The following is a 26112-nucleotide window of genomic DNA, read 5'->3' as shown; positions in this document are numbered from 1 at the left end:
GCATCAGTGCACTGTTACTTTAACCACCTAAGTTCTCACTTCCCTTATCTGTGAAATGGGGCTGCTGATACCCAAATCAGAGACGTTTTAAAGATCAAGCTTGTCTGGGACCTCTCAACACTGGCTAGATGGTCAGGACTCCTGGGCTGTGTTGGTGGTTGCTATTACAACCTGGCATGAAGCCCATTGTCTCATAGTTACACTTTACTTCTGGATGGAATTCTGGCCTTTAGTTTTAGCTTTTCCTAATTTACCTAGTATGTACACTCTCCAATTCATCTAAAAATATTGACTTTTTTCTTTACATCTTTGTCTTTAAGCCAGACCTACAGGACTCCCTATTTTGTATCTGGTTAAATCCATGTTCCCTCCTTCACGAGCACTCTTTTCCTCTGGTCTTTGACTGAGCTCATCTCCCCTCAGGCAGTCCTGACTCTGTAACTGAACTCACAGTTTTGAGTATGCAAGAATATCCCTGCTTGATAGTTTTGTCATTCTGGTCTTGAGCTATTTATCTGTGTAATGACTTCAGGGGTCCTGGCCTTGAAGCCTGCTAAGGACTGGTGGTGCTAGGGGCGGGTGGTTCTACGGCCTGTGTTATGCTGTCTGTCATTGGATTCTAGACACATCAGGAGCTATAGCCTTTTACAGCGAATTTTGCTGACCTGCCTAGTAACCAGAGAACAGACACAAGTATGTATTCACTGATTAATGGTTCCCAATTCCCGACTGTATGCCCTTGCCTTTTCTCATTCCATCAGCTTTGGAACTCCTGGATATTCTACACTCACCAAGGGCATTGCCCTCTGGTTTAGTCTTCTCACTCACCTTATGTTCAAATGTCATCCAAGTGACTTCAGTATTTTCCCTCCACCCCTCTTAAGCTCCACACCCACAGTCACAGGGGATCTCATCAGTGCTGGAGGCTCTCCCACTTCCAGAGAGAATCTTCTCTCTGACCACAGCAATCTGATTCTGCAGCATCCGTGCTCAACTTCTCCTTGAGCCTCTCCCAGAACTTACACTTTATCTTGCTAATATATTGTTACCTTCCCATTAACATTTAAACATGTTCATGTCTCTATATTTAATCAAAACTGGGTACCACTCAGCCACCAATTCACAACCAGTCTCAGGAAATATTTCCAAGCTGCCTGTATCAATGTCTGCATCTCATGATCACTCCTCAACCTATGGCAATCTAGCTTCCGCCCAGGGTGCTTTTGGAGCATCTCTTGCTAGTGTCACCAGTGACCTTCATTGCTTCTCAACCAGCAGGTGCTTTTGTGTTCTCACTGTACTTTACGTCTTCCTACCAGTTTACATGGTCAAGCCCTCTTCTTTTTTGAAGTCCTCCCTTTCATTGGCTTCCACAAAATGCCCTTCAGTGCAGTTGCTTTTGTTTCTACTATTTGTTCACTCCTTCTTTTAATTCTTTGCAGATCCACTGCCTTTTCAAACAGTACAGTTTGGAGGCTCCTGAGGCTGTCTCTAAGTCCTGTTGTTTTTTTCTCTGTTCCTACAAGCCATGTGATCCATAGACTTGGCATCAATCCCTACCTCAGCACAGATGACTCCCACCTGTGCATTCCAACCCCCGATGCTAGAGTTGCCCTGAATGCATTTCCATTTGCCCACTTGATGTGAGCCCTTGACTGTCCCAAAGACACTTGGTGCTCTGTCTGCTGAAAATCAAGCTCATGATTTTCCCCTCAGACCTGGCCTTTGATCTTATCCCAGCTCTCCAGTGCCACCAGATGGAATCCTTAGGAGTTTTCCTTGACACTTCATTCTCTCTTACTCCACGTCTTAACTCTTTCCTCCACCAGCCATCACTCATTGCTGTTGATGTCACTTTAACTGTTTTCTGTCTTTCCTGCTAGTTTAAACTGTCTGTTTTGGGCCCTTTTTATTTTATTTTATTCATCCACTTTAAAAAAATTTTATTGGAGTATAGTTGATTTACAATGTTGTGTTAGTTTCAGGTGTACAGCAAAGTGAATCAGTTATACAGATACATATATCCACTCTTTTTTTTTTTTAGATTCTTTTCCCATATAGGCCATTACAGAGTACTGAGTAGAGTTCCCTGTACTATACAGCAGGTTCTTATTAATTATCTATTTAATGTATAGTAGTGTGTGTATGTCAATCCCAATGGGCCCAATTATTATAATAGACTTCTTGTCCTCTTTATATGGTAAAGCCAGACCCCTTCAATGGCTGTGGGTTGCCCCCTGAAAGCCCATATGATCTTGGCCACGCCTCCCTTCTACTAGCTTCACCTCATATCACTTTCCTCTTGCTGACAGTGATGTTCATGCCACCCTCCTTAGAGTGTTTGGAGGGCTCTGTCTCCACAGGGCCCTCACATGGTCTTTGTCCAGCTTTTTTAATACACTCCTGTAGCAGAGGGCCGTGGACGAGACCTCTCCAGTGGCAGAACTGCCCTGCCATTGATATAGTGGTATGGTCCACACTAGTCCTCTGTCATTGTAGCCTGGAAGCCACGTCTGAGGTCCCGTCCAGCCCACCACCAAAGCAGGGGTAACTACCGCAGGTGCATGCCAGGTAGAGATGAAGCCCAAGGTCTCTGCTCACGTTGCTTTCGCCTGAGGCACATTGCTTGGCCTGGCCTTCCCAGTTTGTTCATTAGAAGTAAAGCGCAGATTCATTCACACACTGAACGTATTCTTATTGTGCACTTTTTATGGGCCAGGCAGTGTTCAAGCACTGGGGAGACAGCAGTGAATGAAACAGATAAAACCCCTCATGGAGCATATAATGTAGTGGAAATAAACACAGTTTTAAAAAGGCAAATTGCAAAGTGTGTCAGAAAGGGATATGTGCTATGGAAAAAAATAAAGCAGGAAGAGGCTAAAGACTGCCAGGGTTGAGGCTAGAACTATAAATTCAGATGAGGTGGTCAGGGAAATTCTCACTGAGAAAGTGACATGTGAACATAGGTGTGTGGGAGGTAATGGGGGAAGAGTGCTCCAGGTAGAGGGAACAGCCAGTGCAAAGGCCCTGAGGCAGGAGCATGGCAGGCATGTCCAAGTAGCAACAAGGAGACAGATGTGGCTGGAATGAAGTGAGCTGGGGAGGCAAAATAGTAGGAAGTGAGGATACGGGTGGGGGCAGAACCTTCACCTGTTACTCTCAGGGAGACAGGGCAGCCAGTGGGTTTTAATCACAGGAACGATGTAATCTGGTGTCTGGGTGGGGAGCTGATTGGAGTGGCTCAAGGCCTGAAGCAATGACCACTTAGGAGGCTGCGGCAGTGATCCAAGTAAGAGGTGACGGTTGCTTCGAGAGTGTGAGGGCAGTGGGGATGATGATTTGTGGCTAAGTCTGGGCATGTTTTGAAGATACTGCTGACACACTTTGCTGATGGGATGGACATGACATACAAGAGAACAAGAGGGGTTCAGGAGGGCTCCAAGGGTTTTGGCCTGGACAGCTGGAGAAAGAATGTGTGTACTGATTGAGATGAAGAAAATTGTAAGCAGTTTAGGGTGATGTAGGGGTTTCAGTTCTGCACATATTATATTTGGGATGTCCCCAAGGCAACAAAGTAGAGATGTTTGGGAGGGAGAGAGACATATGACTCTGCAGTTTAAGAGAGAAGCCTGCCCATGGGTATGCAGTTGGACATTGTTGGCATGTGGATGACAGCTAAAGACGTGAAACCCGATGACACCGATGAGAGGGTGATCATAGTGGGGAGTGGGGGGAGGTAGCAAGGATGGAGGTGTGAGGTAGTCTTACTGGCTTGTTAAATAGGAGTGATGACACTGACCCACCTCCCCTGCCACCACCCTCGCCCCGGCTGGACCTCCTTACTGTCTCCTGCCCCTCAGAGTCCTCAAGGAATCCTTGGCACAGCGTGAGTCAGACCTATCAATTCTCTGCTCAAAGCCCTCCATGGCCTCCTGTCCTTCTCACAGTAAAAGCTGCCTCTACACCACCCCCCATCCCCTGCCCATTACCTTGCTGGTCTCATCTACCTTCCTCCCTCCCTCCATTCTAGAATCCTCCCTGTTCCTAGAACATGTCATGCTAGCATCTGTGTTTACACCTGCTGTTCTTTCCCCTCCCAGGTATTCAGAATTCATACCATCACTGATCTCAAATCTTTGCTCTAATAGCAGCTTGCCAGGGAGCCCTTCTCTGGCTTCTGGCCACCTCTGATGGCCACTGTACCTCCTCAAAATGTAACTGAAAGATACTGCGTTGATGTATTTTGATCAAATGCACTCACACCCATGGAAACCCTTCATTTGAAAGACTTCTAAGATGATAAAATAATGATTTTCAAGTTTTTAATTGTGCAGATAAGAGAGCTTTTAAGGGAAACACTTGCATTGCTTTCGGTAAAATCATGTATAAAAATGCCTCCACCATTACATCTCTTTTCAAAATGCTCTCTCCATAGGACAGTTGTTTTTCCAAAGCAGGTACTGATCCCTCCCTCATGTTTTGAAATGTCATCTTTCTATTACAGGGATGGAGAAGGGTACTTATTTTTGGAAAATACCTGCTGTGTGGCATACTACTAACAGCCACCTGCCACCCAGAAAATGGTTATGAATGTAGAACAATTGCTTTTTGTGTAATAGAAAAACATGACTTGCCTTTTAGTTCTGCAACACTTATTGCGGCAAGATGACTAGTGAACCATCATGTAGTAGAAAATATTCTCATGGTGGTTCCTCATCTTCTTATAAAGTATTGTAAGGAATCTACTACATCGTAAAGGTCTTATTTCTATATATTAAAAAATAAAATATCCAAATGCATGATATCCAGAAGCTCCTGCCTGCTTTTGGCTTCAGCTTCTTTGCTGCAAGAACTGACTGATGAACAATGCAATAAATTCATTTACCTCTGGTTCTGTCTATATAATGTCACCACATATCCTCGTGTAATTTTTTATTTCACTTGACATTGCCAACCTATGAGTGGTTACTCTTACGTAGATTTTTCAAAACTTGATTTTGTTACTTTAAAGAGTTCATTGATCTTTTCTGGTACAATTTTCCTTGGTCAGCTCACAAAAATGTATTTCAACAGCAGATAATCAACATGCGCTAAAGTGTTTCTGATGTGTCCAGCTTGGGTTGGATAAAATAATGTGCTGGCAGGTGAAGTCCATGGGGTCCCTGCCTTAATGGCACTGATATTGGAGGGAGAGGGAGAGAGAAAACACAAATAAATACCAAGAGAGAAAAATCAAATAAATAGATACCGAGAGAAGAATAAGTATTTTATTATTGAAAGAGAATCATTCCAACAAATAATAGATGTGCTGAAGTGTGTTTGAAATATTTCTGCTTTGCTCTGTTTAGTAAATATCTCCCCTGTGGAAACTTCTAATATTGGTTCTTTACACCTTCAGCATTGTTTTCTAATTATCTTCATACAGGACTCTGAGAAAGGCATGCATTTTAGTTTGTCATCATGCATTTTGGTGTATTATTTTATATATTTTACTATGGCAGAAAAATAACTTTTTCCAATGACTTGTGGCATTTTGCCTTTCAATATTAATAATAAGATTCTAAGCATTTAAAAAAATCAAGTTTAGGGCTTCCCTGGTGGCGCAGTGGTTGAGAGTCCGCCTGCCGATGTAGGGGACACGGGCTCGTGCCCCGGTCCGGGAAGATCCCACATGCCGCGGAGCGGCTGGGCCCGTGAGCCATGGCCACTGGGCCTGCGCCGGAGCCTGTGCTCCGCAACGGGAGAGGCCACAGCAGTGAGAGGCCCGCATACGGCAAAAAAAAAAAAAAAAAAAAAAATCAAGTTTAGTTAAATTTTGTAACATACCGGATTAAGTATAATGTGTTAAACTTTGCTAAAAAAGGGTAGAGATTTTGTTCTACAGTGGTGCAACCCACTAGATAAACAATGTGAGCCACATATGTAATTGTGTATTTTCTAGTAATCACATCTAAAATAATACACAACTGAAGTTAATTTAAATCATATGTTTTATTTTACCCAATATATATGAAATATCATTTCAACCTGTAATCAATATCAAACTTATGAATGAGATATTTAACATTCTTTTTTATACTAAGTGTTCAAAACCCAGTGCGGGACATCTCAATTCAGTCTAGCTGAGTTTCAAGTGGCTACAGTACTGGGCAATGCAGTCCTGTGGGCTTAGTTTTAGACGCAGTGGCTAAGAGTGATGTGTCACAGTACCATTGATCAGTATAAAATTAGGGCCTGGAAGTAGGTGCAAAATTTAATTGGTCTTCTCAAGAAATTAGACTTTTTTAGCCTGGTCGGATTGGATTAGATCCTTATTGCTATTACTGTGTAATGTGGATGACACAGGAGAAGGACTGTCTGCTCTGCCAGTGCTGCTAATTGTGCTCACGTTATGAGCGTGGTTTTTAATACATAGTTTTGTTTTTGCTAAAAATATTTTACTTACGGCCATGTATTTTTATCGTAGTAAAATATACATACATAAAATTTACCATTTCAATTGTACGATTCAGGGGCATCGAGTACATTCACATTGTCGTACCACCATCCATCTCCAGAACTTTTCATCTTGCAAAACTGAAACTCTGCACCCATTAAACAATTAATCCCCATTCTCCCCTCCCCCCAGCCCCTGGTAAACCACCATTCTACTTTCAGTCTCTATGACCTTGACTACTCTAGGGGTATTTCATGTAAGTGGAATCATATGTTATTTGTTCTTCTGTGACTGGCTTATTTCACTTAGCATAATGTTCTCATGGTTCATCCATGTCGTAGCATGTGTCAGAATTTTCTTCCCTTTTAGGCTGAATAATATTCATTTGTGTGTATATACTGTATTTTGTTTATTCATCTGTTGATGGACGTTTAGGTTGCTTTGGCTGTTGTGAATAATGCTGCCAGGAGCATGGATATGTAAATATCTCTTCACTTGTTTCAGTTGTATATCTATATAGCAATTATATATCTGTTTTAACTATTTTGAGTATATACCCACAAGAGGATTGCTGGATCATATGGTAATTCTTTGTTGAAGTTTTCCCACAGTGGATGCACTGGTTTAGATTCCTAGTCGAATTGCACAAGGATTCGAATTTCTCCACATCTTCCCTAACATTGTTATTTTCTGTTTGTGTTTTGTTTTGATTTTTGATAGTAACCATTCTGGTGGGTGTGAGGTGATATCTAATTGTGGTTTTGATCTGCTTTTCCCTGATACCTAGTGATGCTAAGCATCTTTTCATGTGCTTATTGGCCATTTGTATATTTTCTTTGGAGAATATTCAAGTTCTTTATCCATTTTTTAATTGGTTTTTCTTTTTACTATTCAGTTGTAAGTGTTCTCTATATATTCTGGATATGAGATTCTTATCAGGTATATGATACACTTTATCCCATTATGCAGGTTCTCTTTTAACTTTCCTGACACTGTCCTTTGTTGCACAAAAGTTTCTAATTTTGATCAAGTCCAATTTATCAATTCATAACAAATCGCAAGGGGCGTCAAATAGCCAAAACAATCTTAAAAAAGAACAAAGCTCAGGCTTCATACTTACAGATTTCAAAACTTATTGTAAAGATACTGTAGACAAAATTGTGTGGGACTGGCACAGGAATAGACATAGAGACCAATGGAATAAATTTAAGAGTCCAGAAATAAGCCTAATTTACATTTACGGTTAATTGAGTTTTGATAAGGGGATCAAGACCATTCAATGGGGAAAGAATTGTCTCGTTAACAAATAGTGCTGGAACACTGGATGTTCACAGGTAAATGAATGAATTGGATCCCCTCACACCATATTCAAAAATTAACTCAAAATGGATCAATGGCCTAAATATAAAAACTAAAACCATAAAACTCTTAGAAGAAAATGTAGAGGTACATCTTCATGATGGCAATGGATTCTTAGATATAACGCCAAAAGCATGAGTAATAAACTAGTTCATGATTGTGTGAAGGAATCTTTTTCATCCACTTGACAATTTTGTAAACTTTCATTTGGCTAAAACTAGAAATCTACCTAACCAAGTACACGTATAGAATCATGTTCCAATAGGTTGACAGTGAAGGAAGGGCCCCAGGCTGCACACAGCAGCACCTTAAGCCATCACCCCTGGCTTTGAGCAATTTCTTCTCCTTGCTGGCAGAGTTCGCATCCTCCAGTTGTCTTCATCTTTTGGTGTTTATTTCCCCCCATGGTTATCATGCTGCATTGGGCATTCAGGGTCAAACTCGGTAACTGATCCTTTAACTAGGACAATACTCTTTTTAATCCACATAGTTTACCTTTTGACTCTCTTACCCACATAGAAAAGAAATAAGCAGAAAATGGCCCAAACATAGGCTCTTGGCAGTCTGAAAAATGTCACTAAGTGCATTTTATTGGGCTGTTTGGGCTTCTTGGCCGTCATATTTTCCCCAAGTGGAATAGTTTTAGACAAACATCAGTGAGCTGTATTTCTGTGCCTAAGCTGTGGGCTTATTTGCCTCTCAGTAATGAAACTCTTAAAGAAAAATTTATTCTACCCCCTTCCATTCCAAGAAATGTTACAAGTTCTCTATTTCATTGTTGCAGATATTAGGAGTCTTGTGATGAGTGCCTAAGGATTCCCCCCATGTATGGGATGGGGGCTCCATTATCTGGGTGCAGATGTGTCACCTGCTTTAGCACCTCTGCTAATATTGCTAGGGTGGGTGTCTCCATAACACTATGAAACAAGATTCCTGAAAAAAGGATTCTGCTTCTCTGGAGAAGGATGAGCCATGGATATTTAACTCTTCTTTATGATCAGGCAGGCATTTCTCACTAATAAATCTCTCATTTTTTATGTTCAGCTAAGGTAGTGAAATGGATCCTTAATTAAATTTAAGATTCTAAAAATATGTCAAAGTACACTCTCTTACCTAGAGAATGTAAGTTCTGTTAAAAATTGTTAATTTCTTTTTGTTATACTTATTTATGCTGTAGTATCAGCAATAGTCCTTATTTTTACTTAAATGACCCATTTGCCTTTTGTTAGTAGTAGTTTTAAATATAGGCTCTCAAGTACCAACTTTAAATATGGAATTTGCTTAAAGGTAATAAAGTTTAAATGTTGTAATGAAGACAAATCTACCTGAGGAGAAAGCATTGTGGAAAACCAAGGTAAAAACTGAGCAGTTATAGCCTGTATAAACTTCAGGAAATGAAGGTACCCTTGATCTCAGACTGTTAATGGGACTTTTTGGCAGGATAGTATACTAAATTGTCCGGCTTTTCCAAAGGCTGACAGCTGAATTCTTGTAATCTATGATTTTTCTCTGGTTTCAACTGTTGTTTTTTTTTTTTTTTTTTCCTGCATTTGTCATTGATTTTTTTTAATTGAAGTATATAGCTGATTTACAATGTTGTGCCAATCTCTGCTGTACAGCAAAGTGACTCAGTTATACACATATATTCTTTTTTTTACTATTCTTTTCCATTATGATTTATCCCAGGAGATTGGATATAAGACCCTGTGCTATACAGTAGCACCTCGTTGTTTCAATTATTTGGTTTTTGAAGCAGGCTTAATTCAGGGTATAATGCAGATAAAGATGGTGGTTTTACCTGAGCTGCTGCTGCTTCTTTGTTCTTCTTTTTTTATTTTTAATCTCATGCACGTGAATTTAATATGTCTTCCAAAGGATACTTGAATAGGCAACTTTTGTGACTCAGGAAATCAAGGTCCATTTTCCCTACAATCCTAGGTGGGCCTAGGATAAGCCTCTGCTAATTCTGCACCCAATTACAATGTGGAGGAGGTTTCCCCACACATCCAACGATTCTTCAGACACCAGCTGGATGTCCTTCCATTTGACTGAATTCTGACACTATCACCCAGATATAGCATCAGCCTCCAAAGGTTGAGGGCTCACCTACAAGACTGTTCCCTGCTTCAGATGCCACTTGCCAAGTCCAGGTTGTTACCAACTAGCTGTAAATCAGAGGTTCCTGCTAGCCCCTCCTTAGGTTTGATTAATCTCCTAAAGTGGCTCACAGAACTCAGGAAAACATTTTACTGACTAGGTTACTGGTTTATGATAAAAGGATACAACTCAGGAACAGCCAGATGAAAGAGGTGTATAGGGACGGTATGGGGAAAGGGCACAGAGCTTCCATGCCCTCTCTAGGTGCACCATTCTCCCCATGGCTCCATGTGTTCACCAACCTGGAAGATCCCCTAATCCTGTCCTTTTGAGATTTTGTGGAGGCTTCATTACACAGGTATGATTGATTAAATCATTGGCCATTGGCTACTGATTCAACCTCCAGGCTCTCTCCTCCCCTTCTCCTCCCAGGAGGTGGGAGGTGGGGCTGAAAGTTGGTTAGTTATCCTGGCAACCAAACCCTAGTCTTTAAGTACTTTCCCAAAGTCACCTGATTAACCTCAACCCAGGTGATGGAAAGGGGCTTGTTATGAATAACAAAACACTCATATTACACCTTTATGGTTCTGAAGTGTTTTTAGGAGCTAAGGACAAGAGGCCAAATATTTTAACAAAAGATGCTCCTGCTGCTCTTACCACTCATGAAATTCGAAGAGTTTTGGGAGCTGTGAGCCAGGAACCATAGACAAAGACCAAATATATATATGAGAAATACATTTTGGTCGTCTGAATGACCAAATATATTCTTCTTATAAATCAAAATATTGCATCTCTAACCTGATTTTCAGTATTTAAAATGTCTCATTTTGAATCTTTATTATAAGACACACATTTTTATATTTTATGATATTTTGGGATGGATAGTTTACTGCCTTTCCTTGATACTTTCCTTCATTTGTCTGTTTATGTATATGCTTTTTAGAAGTGTAAGGGACTGTAGAGACAGTTTAGTCCAGACAAGTTCAAGAAAAGGAAAGTAGCAGGGTATATGTAAAGTCATTCCAGACAACCTTCCTATATAGGGACTAGGCTGTTGGTGAACAGATCTGTGCATCAAGAGAACGCACTCTAGCTGCCTTTCCCAGCCAATAAGATTCTTCTTTAAATCAGTGGGCTACAAGAGACCAACAGACATATGGTGAAGCCAACCATATGAAAGAGAAGGAACACAATGAAGAAATGGAACTAGAGGTATCTCAGATAAGAATAGCAGCAACAAATCTCAATTAGCATTCTTATTGAAATTCTGCATCGTATCACCTTTCCTGAGATAACAAAGTGCTTCTCTAAAAAAGAAAAATATCAGAGTACAAGAAAGTTTATTGACAACATAAGGAAAAGATTTTGAGAAATCAAGAACAGGTATACTTGGTCCATCCTGTAATACAAGTTTCAGAAAGAGGAAAAAGATATAGGGCTTGGGATGATGTAATTTTAAAAAGAAAAAGAAAAATTTCCCAAGCTGCAGAAAGGGTTATGTTTTTAACCATCTACTTCACCCCCCCGCCCCCACAAAAAACCCACCATAGTTAAAAAGCAGTTCTAGATATATCCTAGTGAAATGTCATGACTCCCAGAATAAAGAGAATATCCTAACCCTGCCAGAGAAGGGAAAAATACAACTTTGCTACAAAGGAAAGAATATCGTACTGGCTTTGGATTTCATGTCAGTAACCATGGATGATAAAATTAAATAATTTTTAAAATCTGAAGAAAAAAGAATTTGACCTTAGTTTGACTGCAGAATTCTATCAATCAAGTGAGGGCATGAGCTCAGAAATTTTAACATCATCTAAAAGAAGTTATCAGTAATGTTTATACCAAAGCGTAAAATGAGTCCGAGGAAGGTGATAAATTGAAATACAAAAGTTGTATTACTTAAGCAAAAAACAAACACAAAAGCTAGAAAAAGTAAGACTCCAGTGTTGCTGACACAGAAAATTATGCAATCAGCAAAGTTTAATGAAAATAACCTTTCCCTCTCAGTGGGTCCAGTCCTGTCTACTTCTGCAATGAAAAATCTTTACAAAGTCCTTTTAATGCTGTTTATTGATAGGGTTTAGAAACAACCTGTAGAAGAACCACAGAAGACAATTTAAATTTTGAAACTAATTGCAAATATTATATCTGGAAAACACAAATACTGGTATGTACTTTAAAAACAGAGTATACCTAACAAAATTAGGCAATGGAGGAAGGTAATAGTGCTAATTTCATAGAGAGAGATGTTCCAAAGTCAGTAAGTCAAGACATTAAGATCTATTATTCAAGCAATGAGTGCATTATTTAAAATTTAAGCGTGAACACCAGGAAACAACTGAGTTTCCATTCTTTTTAACAGTGGATATCTCTGGAAAGAGAGACTAGGGCTGCCGAAGGAAGGGGTCTGGGTGTGGATAAAAGAGTATTTTACAATTTTGTTTATTCTTTTCTTTAACCAAGTACATGCATTATATCATTATTTTTAAATTTATTTGTTTTTAAAGTTTTTAAGCTGAACAGCAGGGTTGGTCTGGGAAGGTTTAATTGGGACTTCCTCTGCCATCACCTACCCTTCCTTCTCTCCCTGAAGACCAACCTTCTGTGTGTGCATCCTGAATCCCAGGGGCTCCTGTTTTTCTCCACATTTGCTCCATCAGATATCCATCAGCAGACCCAGACAGATACTCTTTCCCACCCATCTAACCCTTACCTTAACCTTTGCCAATTGTCCCTTCTCCTTTCCTTAATCTCCAAATTTCCTTAAAGAGAAATCTACACTTCTTGTCTTTGTAGCTGTCTCATCTCGTCACTCTCATACCCAATGCAGAATGACTTGTACTCCCCAACACCACTTAACTGAAACTTTGCCAATCTTCCTTTACTTCTGTGCGGCTGAGCCACACTGACTCCATTTTGTCAGCTCCATCTTAGTTCTGCAATCCTACCCCTTCTCTTCTCTGCATGACTGAGCTTTTGCCTAACTCACAAAGAATACATCCAAGCCAGATAAATTTCCTATCAACTTCTACCCTTGCCTTCATCTGATATGAAAACTGGAAGAGTGCCTTTGCTGGCACAGATGTTCATGAGACCCCCGCTGGGGAGGAAAAATTCCCGGTTCCTGACAGGTACAGACGTGCTTCTCACTTGGTAGTCAGATTCTATATTTCACTTTGGCCCCTTTAAATTCCCCTGTACCCCTCTCAGCAGGGTGGAGTGCAGCTGTGAATGCTTCTGGATTGCTGTCTGCCTGATCCAATCTGTATGTAAGTTCACTTCAATAAACTTCGTATATTGAGTTGCCTGCTTCATTTTTCAGTCTCGAAGTTCCTTCTCAGTTTGGGGAATGTTATTCAATATCCCTATCTTTGAACAACTTCCTAGTCTCCAAAATCAAAGCCTTACTTTCTAGGTCTATCATACTTGAACTCTAACAATAGTATTCCTTTAACTGGGGTCTGAGAATGAATCCTATTAGATTTCCCAGTTTTTAAAAAAAAATTGTGATTTTATTTCCATGATAATTTTAAAAGAATAAAATCATTCAGAATAATCTGTATAACCACCTTATAACAGTGTAGTGTTAACACCTTTGTAACCACCACCCATGTGAAAATATGCACATTTCTAGCACCCAGCAGGCTGCCTAGCACATCTCAACTGTCAGATTCAACCAGGTTGTTGCATGTATTATTCTTTGTATTGTTCTTTGTGTTGCTTTTTCTTATGGCATGAATAAGTTAATTCAGTGTATTTCTTTTTATAGTATGAATATTCCATTCTTTGCTTATCATTTCTACTGTGAAGATGTGTGTTGTTTCCATCATCTGGCTATTAGGAATAAAGCTGAGCCTGTTAACGTTTAGCACATTATTTCTCCCATCGAATCAGTTTCAGAATCAGTAGACAATGTTATCACATACAGTGGAATGCTGCCCTATACAATGTCTTTTTTTAAAACTACAGCTTTATTGAGATATAATTCACCCAATTAAAGTAGACGCTTTAGTAGTTTTTGGTATATTCACAGGGTCATGCAGTCATTACCACAGTCAGTTTTAGAATGTTTCATCACTCAAAAGGAAACTCTGTCCAGTCACTTCCCATTTCTCCCCAATGCCCATGTCACCCCAACCCTAGGCGATCACAAATATCCTTTCTCTGTCTATAAATCTGCAATTCTGCATGTCTCATATGAATGGAATCATACAATATGTGTGGTCTTTTGTTACTGGCTTCTTTCATTTAGCATCATATTTTCAAGGCTCAACCATGCTGTAGTGTGTATCAGTACTTCATATCTATTTATTCTTGAATAATATTTCATTGTATGGATCTACCACATTTTACTTATCCCTTCATTAGTTGGTGAACATTTGGGTTTTTTCCACTTTTTGGCTATTATGAATAATGTTGCTATGAATATTCACATACAATTTTTTGTGTGGTTATGTTTTCATTTCCCATGGGTATAGAATTATGGAAAACACTGGGCCTTATGGTAATTCTGTTTAAGCTTTTGAGGAAGTGATAGAATGTTTTCCAAAGCAGCTATACCACTTTACATTGAAACCAGCAATGCACAGGGGTTCCAATTTCTCTACAACATTGCTAACATTTGTTATTTTCTGTTTTTGTTTTTTTTTAATTTGTGATTTTGTTAAAGTCTTCCAAGTGGCAGTGAAGTGGTATTTCATTGTGGTTTGATTTGCATTTCCCTAATAATTAGTAACAGTAATGTTGAGTATCTTTTCAAGTGCTTATTGTCCATTGGTATAGCTTCTTTAGAGAAATGTCTATTCAAGTGCTTTGTTCATTTTTAGTTTTGGGGTTTTCCTTGCTGTTATTGAATGACAGGAGTTTATTATATGTTCTGGAATTAATCACTTGTAAGATATATGATTTGTAGAAATTTTCTCCCTTTCTCTGGGTTGCCTATTACTTTCTTGAAATCAAATTTACCTATTTTTAATCTTGTCCATGCTTTTGATATCACATCTAAGAAACCATTGCCAAATCAAAGATCACAAATTTATGCCTATATTTTCTTTTAAGAGTTTTATAGTTTTTGGTCTTACATTTAGGTCTTTGATCCATTTTGAGTTAATTTTTGTATATGGTATAAGGGAGGGATCCAATTTCATTCCTTTGTATGTGAATATCAGTTGTCCAGCATCATTTGTTGAAAAGACTATTCTTTCTCTATTGAATTTTCTGACATCCTTCTCAAAAATAAGTTGACTGTAAAAGTCAGAGTTTATTTCTCAACTCTGAAGATTTTCATTCATATATTTGTCTATCCTGTGCCAATCTCACACTGTCTTGATTATTGTAGCTTTGTAGTGAGTTTGAAATCATGAAGTATGTGTTCTCCAACTTTGTTCTTTTTTTCTTTCAGTCAACATTGGTTTGACTATTCTGGGTCTCTTGAATTTTCCTGTGAATATTGGGATCAGCTTGTTAATTTCTGTAAAGTAGTCAGTTGGGATTTTCTTAGGGATTGCACTGAATGTGTAGGTGATTCAGGGACTATTGCTATCTTAACAAAATTAAGTCCTCTGATACATAAACATGGATGTCTTTCCACTAATGTAGGTCTTCAATTTCTTTCAACAATATTTTGTAACTTTCAGAGTATACATTTTGTACTTCTTTGTTAAGGTTATTCCTAAGTATCTTATTCTTTTTCATGACATTGTAAATGGAATTAGTTTCTTAATTTTAGATTGTTCATTTCAAGTGTGTAGAAATACAATTAATTTTTAAATGGGTATTATATTCTGAAAACTTGTTGAACTATTTTATTAGTTCTAATAGTTTTTAGTGGAGTCCCTAGGATATTCTATCTACAAAGTCATGCCACCTGCAATATAGTTTTGTTTCATTCTTTTCCAATCTGGATGGTTTTATTTCATTTGCTTGCCTAATTCTCCTGGTTAAAACCTCCAGCAAAATGTTGAATAGAAGCTGTAAGAGTGGAAACTCTTTTTCCTGATCCTAGGGAGAAAGCATTCAATCTTTTACCATTAAGTATTGTGTTAGTTTGGTATTTTTCATTATATGCTCATTATCTGGTTGAGGAAGTTCCCTTTCATTGCTGGCTTAAGTGTTTTTGTTTTAACATAATGGAGTGCTGAATTTTGTCAATTTTTTGTATCTACTGAGGTATCATGGTTTTTGTCCTTTATTGATATGGTGTGTTACGTTATATACATGTTTTATATATATATATATGTATATATATATATATATATATATATATGTATAGATATGAAACCAACTTTGCATTGCTGGCATAAATTCTACTTGGTTATGATGTATAATCTTTCTGTATATTGATGGATTCAATTTGTTAGTATTTTGTTGATTTTTATATCTATATTCATAAGAGAAACGGGTCTGTAGTTTTCTCATGACATCTTTGTCTGGTATTGGTATCAGGGTAATATTGGATTCAGAAAGATTAAGCAGTGTTTCCTCCTATTAAGTTTTTGGGAAGACTGTGAAGAATTGGTATTAATTCTTCTTTAAATGTTCGTTGGAGTTCACCAGTGAAGCCATCTGGACCTGGGCATTTTCTTTTTAGATAGTTTTTTGATTACTATTCAATTAAAGTTCTATTCATATTTTAGATTTCTTCTTGTGTCTACTTGAGTAGTTTCCATCTGTTTCATCTGAGGAATCTAACTTGTTGGCTTACAGTTGGTCATGCCCTTGTAATCTTCATTTCTGCAAGATCAGTAATGTTTCCTCTTTCATTCCTGATTTTAATAATTTGAGTCTTTTCACTGTTTTGTTTGTTCAGTCTAGTGCAAAAATTAATTTTGTTGATATTTTCAAAAAAACAGATTTTGGTTCTATTAATTTTTTCTGTTGGTTTTCTATTCTTTATTACTTTCCACTGTTATCTAATCTTTCATTTTTCTTCCTTTGGGTCCAGTTTGTTCTTTTTTTAAAAAAATTGTAACCATTTAAAACATCAAAGTATAGTTAATTTACAATGTTGTGTTAGTTTCAGGTGTCCAGCAAAGAGAATCAGTTATACATACATACATATATATGTATATACATATAGATGCTTCTTCGTTTTTTTGCAAGGTTAGGGATACCAAGTGCACACAGAACAGCTGAGTATTTAATTGAGCAGATTTGCAGTCAGATGTACATGGTGAACTCAGAAAAAAATCAGGAGATGAGATGCCACAGTCCTGGGCTTTGATCTGATCTGTCTGCCAGTAGACATTAGCTGCACATACCATTTCCTTCCATGGCTAATTATATTTAATTTTTACTGGTCTCTGAGAATGACTTTGAGCAATGCCTTTTATTACTGTCCCTTGGTTACTCTAAGATTAGAAAAGTGATAGTCAGCACAATGTTGCCTGGAGAAAATGGGTTCCATGCTTCGCATTACCGTATTACGTGTCTACTTTGTTTTAAAAATGTTGGCTGTTTTCTTGACTGTCTACTTTTTTGCATGTCATATGTCCTTTCTTACCAAAGAAGGAACGGGATGAAAGATGTTTGATAATCTGTATGTCAGGAAACGGGTGATGTTTGTGATGAAGGGAAACCCCATTCTACTCCATTTTAATGACCATTAATAGTGGTTTATATCACTGTCTTAGTAACACTTGACTTCTTATAATTCTTAAAAATAGAGCACCCATAATCATTTTAAATTTGATTAATAAAAGGACCCTCCAAGCTTCTTAGTTAACTGTCAACTTCTACTGCTAAATGAGAGTCCACACCATGGCCTGAGTAGTGCCCAGGCCCCTGTGACCAGCTCTCTGTCCAGCAACCTGTGGGACAGAGATACTGCAGTTTGCATCCCTGCCTCACCTCTCGCTGGCTGTGTGAAGTCGGGGACATTACATTCCCCTATTCCTTCTGTGTTTCCTCATTTCACAACAGGGATAATGACACCAGTTCTGCAGGCTGGTGAGGATTTCATGAGTTAACATAAACACTGAGTAAAAATTGCATTCTCCTCGCCTTTAACCCCCTCCTTGTACTTTTAAAAAATTACATATTATGACCAGTATATTGGGTGTTCACAGTACTTCAGGTTAAATAGTAAAGATCTGCTGTGATTGTGATTGTGAGTGTGTGTGTGTGTGTGTGTGTGTGTGTGTGTGTGTGTGTGTGTGTGTGTGTATGTTGGGGCTTGGTTAATTTCCATCTCCCCATTACCTTTCCTGGATTCTGCTTCCCTTGGGCTGACTTGGCATCTTTTCCCTGAGCACAGGGTGATGTGAGAGCAAAGCTGCTCAGAACCATGGTCCAATAAGGAGGAATAGACTGGCTCCAGTTAGCCACTCAGTAGATCAATAGCCCTGTTGAAAACTGGGGATTAGCTATAATTATTGGATTTAGAATTACAGAATTATAAAATGAAATTTGAATTGTTCTTGTGTTGGGAAAGTGAAAGCAAACTGTACCATTTCGATTTTGTTTTAAGCTATCAAGAGAGGGTAAAGCAACCTTTTCCTAGATTTTTCTTTTACTAATTCTTTCAAACAACATCTGGTTCCTTTGCTAGGTGCTTCCTAGTTGCTCGTTGGAGCCCTCAAGCAACATGCCAGAGCAGAGCAACGATTACCGGGTGGCCGTGTTCGGCGCAGGTGGTGTTGGCAAGAGCTCTCTGGTCTTGCGGTTTGTGAAAGGTACATTCCGGGAGAGCTACATCCCCACTGTGGAAGACACCTACCGGCAGGTCATCAGCTGTGACAAGAGCATCTGCACCCTGCAGATCACGGACACCACAGGCAGCCACCAGTTCCCTGCCATGCAGCGGCTGTCCATCTCCAAAGGGCATGCCTTCATTCTGGTCTACTCTATCACCAGCCGGCAGTCCTTAGAGGAGCTCAAACCCATCTATGAACAAATCTGTGAGATCAAAGGGGATGTGGAGAGCATCCCCATCATGCTTGTGGGGAACAAGTGTGACGAGAGCCCGAACCGCGAGGTGGAGAGCAGTGAGGCCGAGGTGCTGGCCCGCAAGTGGAAGTGCGCCTTCATGGAGACCTCGGCTAAGCTCAACCACAATGTGAAGGAGCTCTTCCAGGAGCTGCTCAACCTGGAGAAGCGCAGGACCGTGAGCCTCCAGATCGATGGGAAAAAGAGCAAGCAGCAGAAGAGGAAAGAAAAGCTCAAGGGCAAGTGCGTGATCATGTGAACTCCCTCCCGTGGGAGCAGCAATTGTGTGTCTCCCTCTCCTCCCCTCCCCCTCCACGTGAAACCCACAGTCGTCAGGGTAGCATGTCAGATGCCCACGTGTTAAATATTGCATTTTGACCGAGATGTGCGCTGTTGTCCTCAGAGGGCATTTTACACTACCACCAATAAGCACCCCCTCTCCAGAATCAGGGAATCTGACAAATGCTTAAAATGAAAACTAACATGCTCAGCATCGCAGGGAACCGGATGGGGTGCCAGACATTTCTGGAGGCATCGTTCACCATCAGGAGGCATGAGGGCTTGTGCCCTCGGAAGCAGCGTGTGCCGATAGGGGGAAATACTATCTGCATACATATGAGAGCATGTTAACCCAGAACTGCAAGCACCACCCCCAGACCAGGCATCCCCTCTGCTCAGAAGCCAGTGACAACCCTTGGGGAGGGGAGGGGTGGGAAGAGGTGAGAAGACCAGGCCAAAGTTGTTCGGTCCCATGGTTCTTTTACTGAATTAAAATAACACAGCCTCTCTACCCGCCAGAGGATGTTCACTGTCAGTTCCCAGCTGACCTGTGAGCCTTGCCACTCTGAGGGGAGGTCCTCACCTCACTAAGTCTAGTTATTAGCAGGTATCGTTTTAGCCTTTTAGGGTATTTCTTTTCACATACAATGATGAATTCACTAAGAGTGTGCCGCTCTGTCAGAAATTCTTCAATTTCCGTTTAAAATGTTTGCGTAAGGATATTGTGGACAATACTAAAACATTGCAATAACGCTCCTGTGTGTTATATTGTGAGAGTTTTAGAAATGTGAAGTTTCCTTCCTTTGACCCATGAGGGGTATAACTCTTCCAGCCCTCAGATTTTAAATAAAAGCAATTAAAGTAGCTATTTTTTAGACATTTTTGTCCTCCAACATGATTTTCTTCTTTTCAGTAACTCGATCTGTATCCAACTGGGTAACAGCCAACAAAGGTCATCCGAAGACCAAAAGCCACATCCATTTTCTAACAGACACGGACATGTCTGTGCCATACTTTGCATCTTAATGAAATACGTTGAAACAAAGGTTGTTCACTGTGTTTTTGATGATTATCTATAACGAGTATATTCCTGGGAAATGCATTCAAGTAATAGATTGTCGTGCATGTTCCATTAGAAATGTCTTCTAAGAGCTGTTCAATGCAGGGTTCACTCTGGAAATGATTATCTTTTCCTCCTAATGATCTCGTGTGCATCCTCAATCCTTCAAACCAAATTACGGCCACTGCTGGTTCCTGCATGCTAGGTGGAAATGGGTCCGGCAGGCTCTGTCACAGGCCGGGCATAGCCCACTCAGCTTATTCTTCTGCCGTCCTCAAGGCTGCTTTGGCTCTGCTTCCTGAAAATTCCCACTGACAGAGCCTGTAAGTTCTCCTGTTTGTTCCAGTCTGCATCCCACTCGGGCCTCCTCTGGAATTTTCCCTTTCAGCACACCTTCCTGTTGCCTGCCTGGCAGGCAGAGAGAGTGATGCCCTCAGGATCATGTAAGGGGAGATTCTCGGCTTCTGGGCAGCAGCGCCCAGCTGGGGCAGGATGGTCAAGTTCGGACGTTTGCGCATACCCTTCTCTCCTGCACTTGCTGTGTCTTTCCTGTGCCTCCTGCTACAGCAACTATTGGGCAGTTCTGTGCTCTCAACAGATCCTAAATTAACCTTTTTCTGGTTAAATTTTCTTGCCTTCATCTCATCCCCTCTCCTCTGCTAATAACTCGTCCTTGTGATGTATTTAGTGTGTGGGAGGTACTCTGAGAACCATTGGCTCCATGGTCAGCCCACCTCTCTGGCCTCCTAGAACAGAACTTGGACAGGGAGGGTAGAGAAGTGGCCTGGGTGCCACCAAATCCCTCTCCAAGTCCCAATGGACACACCTTCTGATGGGCTCCTTCTGTTCCAAGTGGCTGTTCCACAGCCTTCACAGTGAGATCTCATTGGTGTGTTTTCTAGAACATTTGCTTTTCAACTTGTCCCTACCTTTTTTTTTTCTATTTCTATTCTCAGAGAGATGTCATCCATTTGTAGTCTGGATATGGGTTAAGTGGAAGAAGAAACAGGACTTCAGGGCCAAAATGAACTTTAGAGATCTTGGGTGGGTTAAACTAATGGTAAAATGTGATGTCTGCCACAGGCTGTTATGTCCGTAAGGCTCCCAGTGTGTGGGTTCCCTGTCACTGCCCCATTCTTCCTAATCCAAGTTAGAAATTCATTTAGCCCTCTCAAGGCAGTGTCTACATTTTTAAGTGTTTACAGCTTGATCAATATGAGAAGCTTGTAATTATTGAAAATCTGATCTCATTCAGGACACATTTTCTTCCTTTGTATTTTGCCTGTGAGTTTACTGGAAGGCCATTGATGCTTCAATCATGGGTCTTTATTCTGAGATCATTTTTTATGAACTGCACTGGGGATATAGATGATTATCTCAAAATAATATTTTCGGAGCTCCCCAATGGACATTCAGGGCTCGAGGAGTTAGTCCCACTGAACCAGATGTTTTTAGCATTTATGTGGGCCAGTTCCCGAATAAGTAGTTGTGGTTCTTGAGGACACGTCCTGCATTGCAGATGGACACAGAAGATTTTGACCTTGCCACAGTAAGTTACAAAACTCAAAATATTGCTTTGAAGATGGCACTCCGGGAATAAGCTTGGGGCTCCATGGGTCCCGTTCTGTCCCTGCCAATCCCTCTTCCATCTGGTGACAAGCCATGGGCGTGCCCTGGGCATGCATGCAATACAGCAAGACCAACACAAGAGCAATATTGAATTGTTCATTAGATCTAAAATTATATATATATAAAATATATATAATTTATCTTCCTGCATTTTGAAGTATAAAGTAGTACATTGTACATATCTGTAAGCTAGTATATTTGTTTCACCATTTGTAATATTTAAGAAATGCTCTCTTTATAGAAGTATTAAATATCCCCCAAAAATGCTCTGTGATACTTAATTTTTTTTTCAAAATTTGTAATGTGTTGCTCCTACATAAGCTCTCTGGAAATGTCCATAACTAATGGGACACATGTAAACCCTCAAAGATCCATCCTGGAATTCAGTGCCCCACAAAGACAGTGTGTGGACAGAACATTTACAGAGCATGACTTTTATACATGTGGGATAGCAATGTGTATATTTATATTTAAGGTGTATTTACTGTTACAATTCCATTATCTATTTTATTTACAGTTGTAAAAATCATTCTTGCATACAAGTTTCTAGTTGCCAGTGATATTCTGAAAATAAGAATATTAAAATAAAGCTTCGGTTCTGACACACGGCTGGAAGGTGGTGGTATTTCTTGACAGGGCATAGCAGGTCTGTGGTGGTCTCGCCCTAGTTCTTCTGCAGCTGCTTTCTTGCACCTGTTGACCACATAGGAGATTGTCAGGCCCTGCAGGTCTGGGGTCAGCAACCGCAGCTGCCCTGCGGTGTTCGAAGGAAATTTCCTCACTGTTTGTCACTGGGCTGACATGATGCTCTGATGCTCCGGGCAGAGTGAGGTGAGAGGGAAGGAGTAGGGTCAGGGTCCCTCCTTGGCTTAGAATAGGAGTAGTGAAGTGGAGAAAAACTCCTCTTTAATCCTGTTTCCCCCAAATCTCCTGGCCTCCTCAGGAAAGCCAGGCTGTTAAGTGGAGTTGATGTACAAAGCCCCAGCACTGTTCCAGGGCACAATTTCTGTTTGACACCCTTGGTCCTTACTCCTTCTTCTCAACACCAACTATAAAATAAACCTGACTTTTGATTTTGAAAGACAACAACTATCAACACAACAAAACCATCATTCAGCCACTGAATAGCTAGATGACCGTGGGCAGGTTCTTAACCTCCCTGTACTTCTGCAAAATGGGAATCATTAGCATCCGCAGCATAAGTGGCCATGAGAATTAAATTAACCATAAGCACAAAGCATTTGGAGCTGTCTTGTCACATTTTGAGCCTTCAATGGAAATAAACCCCCTCGGACTATGTAAGACTCTTTCGAAGGTCTGTGGCAGTGTGAAAATTAATCTATGCAGATACAGCAATCAGCCAGAACCTTTCAGTTTCTTTAAGCCTCTTTAACAGCTTTCTCCAGTCTGGCTCTCAGCACACTCCACCCCTCCTCCCCCTCCCAAGATCATTAATACTACATTATTCAGGGATTTCTCCATTTACAGAAATGATTAACAACCAGCAGGCCCCATTAGGCCCCATTAAAGGGCATCCCATCCAGTGCTTATCAAGCTTTAACGTGCAAATAAAGCACTTGAGACCTGTGCTTCAGCAGAGTCTGAGTCAGCAGGATGGGGTGGGGCCTAAGAATCTGCACTTCTAACAGGTTCCTAGGTTCTATGGATGCTCCTGGCCCACCGACCACGGTTTGAGTAGCAAGGTTGTAATCTACTTATACTCCAATTTTGTTGCACATTGGAATCATGTGGAGTTTTGAAACTTATTGATGCTGTTGGGGAGGAAAAATTTTCCTCTACCCTTCTAGGTTCTTCTGGCTGGCCTATAACAGGGAAGAGCCAATTCTGACTCCTTGTTGGATATGTTTCTTTTACTTTAACCTTTGCTTTTCTTTGCTTTTGTTATTATAATCACTGTCTATAGCTGTAAGCATACATAATGGCCTGCCACAGGGAACCATGCCCCTCTGCCTGACTGTTAAACTAAAAGGCCTTTGTTCAGCCCACAGAGAGACATTCTGACCCTGCCCACCTGTGAATGGCTGCAGAAAAGAAGAAATTAACACATCCCCTCCGATTTTGCAAGATAAATGGCCTTTTTACTTTACTCCCTCACCTCCTCCCCGTCTCTGTTCTATAAAAAAAACTGGCATCCAGGCCCCAATAAGATGGTTTTTTGGGGACCCTAGTCCGCCATCTTCACGGTCTGCTGGCTTTCTGAATAAGTCACTATTCCTTGCCCCAACTCTTCGTCTCCCTATTTATTGGCCTGTCGTGTGGCGAGCAGAGCGAGCTTGGACTCAGTAACAGTCCTAATAATTACATTGACATGAGAGTAACAGGAGAAAAACAAAATTTAATTATGTACAAAACTAGTTAGAACCAACTAGGCCCAAGAACCAACGAGGTAGAAGACTGGATCTCCAGTAGACCTTAAGCCTCATTATATGCTCACTGTAACACATTTGCATGCTAAGTGATACACCCACAGGTGCCATGAGAGTTCTGAGGCTGACCATAAAAGGCCAAAAACTGGGAGGTGGCCCAATTCCTGGGAATCCCCACCCCATCTTCTAAATTGTTAGAATGTTCTTCCCCCTCATTAGCATATGTAATTACCCAGCCCATAAAAACTTCTCTAAGTAAACTCGCTTCCACTTTACTACGGCTCGCTCTTGAATTCTTTCCTCATTTGGCAACCCGCTCCAGGAACTCTCCCAACTCGCAGGAGAGATGGGACATGACCATTCTCCGGCACCCGCTTCTCCAGCAACAGAATCTAATATCCACAAAAGAATATTACTGAGATATAATTTTTCTCTCTCAACATCACCCTCATTTTTACCAAAGAGAAACAAATTAAGATTAACTTATTTGAAAAATGAGTCTAGTTTCATTACACTTGGCCTGGCTATTTATATAAGTGCAGCAAGAATAGTGATTGACCACATAGACTCTTTTATTCTGCTTTGCTGGAATTTTTCATAAGGAATCCCAGATTGAACTTTTAAATGCTTCGCAAGACTAGGAGGCAAAGCTAAGGACTTGTTTGTCATCAGATTTCCCCTGCAATATCTGAAGGTTTGGGTTAATTCCTTTGATTTTGAGGTCCACAACCTGTTCAGAGGTTCCAGCACTTGCCAAGAAGTGACCTTTTTTACCTGGTTAGGCTATCTGGGAACCCTGTAAGCAAGGTACCAGACTTTTTTCAAGGGGCTTTATTGGCTCCATTAAGTCAACCTTAGTTCCTTAAACCTGTTTAGTCATATCTGAGTTTATGCATGCTTCTCTCAAAGGCATGACATCCCAGTCAAAGCCTTGGTAATATAGCCAGTGCTTCCAATTGTGTCCTGTTATAAAGAGAACAGATTCTTAGTGAACTTATGCAAATAACTATATTGCCATAAAGAATACTCATTGAATTTTCAAATTCTGGAGGAATCAGGTAGGGAGAAAAAGGTAAATGTCTGCTTCAAAGGAATAATTTACCAAACTTCTGTAAGTCATAGTTTAAGAGGAAAGTTTTCCTTATATCTGGAAAACAAAACATTAACAAAAATTAACAATGTTTCAAAAAAAAAAGTCGTAAAATTTATAATCATCCTATTCATTCAGTCCCATGTAATTAATTCTTGTTGATCTTGATCTTTAGTTAGTAGTTTTATGAAGCCATCTGTTTCTCTATTAGTGTTTTGTAACTTCTTACCTAGTTTAGTGGTACAGTCTGAAAGTTAACAGAGACAGTATTTTAGAATATGTTAAGAGTCCTTTCCATGAATTTCTCTGAAGATGAAACATACCTGAAAAAGCAAAAAGACTTAAAAATGACCATGATTATCAAATGAGAATTCATTAATGTAATTGACAAGGAAATTTGGTTATTTTTGTGACACACATTTTAAAATAGTAATTAGAATTACAAACAATAACATTATACTAGGACATATCAGATTTTTAGGAATTTTATATATTTTCTAGAACACTTACATTAATAACATTTACCCATACAATATAACCTCAGAAGGTTTATTATCACTTATTTGATAATGTTTCCCATGTAATTTAACATATCAAATATACCTAATTAGTTTAATCTCTCTCCTTTTGTAAGTAGAGAGAATATATCCTTTGGGATGCTCCAGGTGCCCTCTAGAAATTCTCAAAGTTAGTTTTTGGTCAAAAAGACTTCATTTAGAATTTGATTTTGGGGGAAGTTTGCCAAAAATATCAAGAGATTTTAGAACACTTGGCCAAATAGGATCGTAATTTATTGTGAAACAATACTTATTCATTTAACCATGACAACAAAGACTTCACAGGCAAATAC

At 39.9% G+C, this 26112-nt stretch overlaps 1 protein-coding gene across 1 annotated transcript in view; it reads left to right on the top strand.

Annotated features, from left to right (window-relative positions):
• Positions 1 to 22389, top strand: part of DIRAS2 (DIRAS family GTPase 2) — a 29272-nt gene extending 6883 nt beyond the window's left edge. Inside the window, exon 2 of the mRNA XM_027092041.1 lies at positions 18441 to 22389. Coding sequence (XP_026947842.1) covers positions 18441 to 19076 — 636 coding nt within the window. The 3' untranslated portion in view covers positions 19077 to 22389. The remainder of the gene's footprint in view (positions 1 to 18440) is intronic.
• Positions 22390 to 26112: the final 3723 nt, after the last annotated feature.

The sequence above is a fragment of the Aethalodelphis obliquidens genome, unplaced genomic scaffold, assembly GCF_003676395.1.
Source record: "Aethalodelphis obliquidens isolate GAN/ISIS:26980383/991018 unplaced genomic scaffold, ASM367639v1 scaffold74, whole genome shotgun sequence".
In the NCBI taxonomy this organism is placed as follows: domain Eukaryota; kingdom Metazoa; phylum Chordata; class Mammalia; order Artiodactyla; family Delphinidae; genus Aethalodelphis; species Aethalodelphis obliquidens.
The sequence above is the reverse complement of the archived record's forward strand: the minus strand, read 5'-3'. Positions and strand labels throughout refer to the sequence as shown.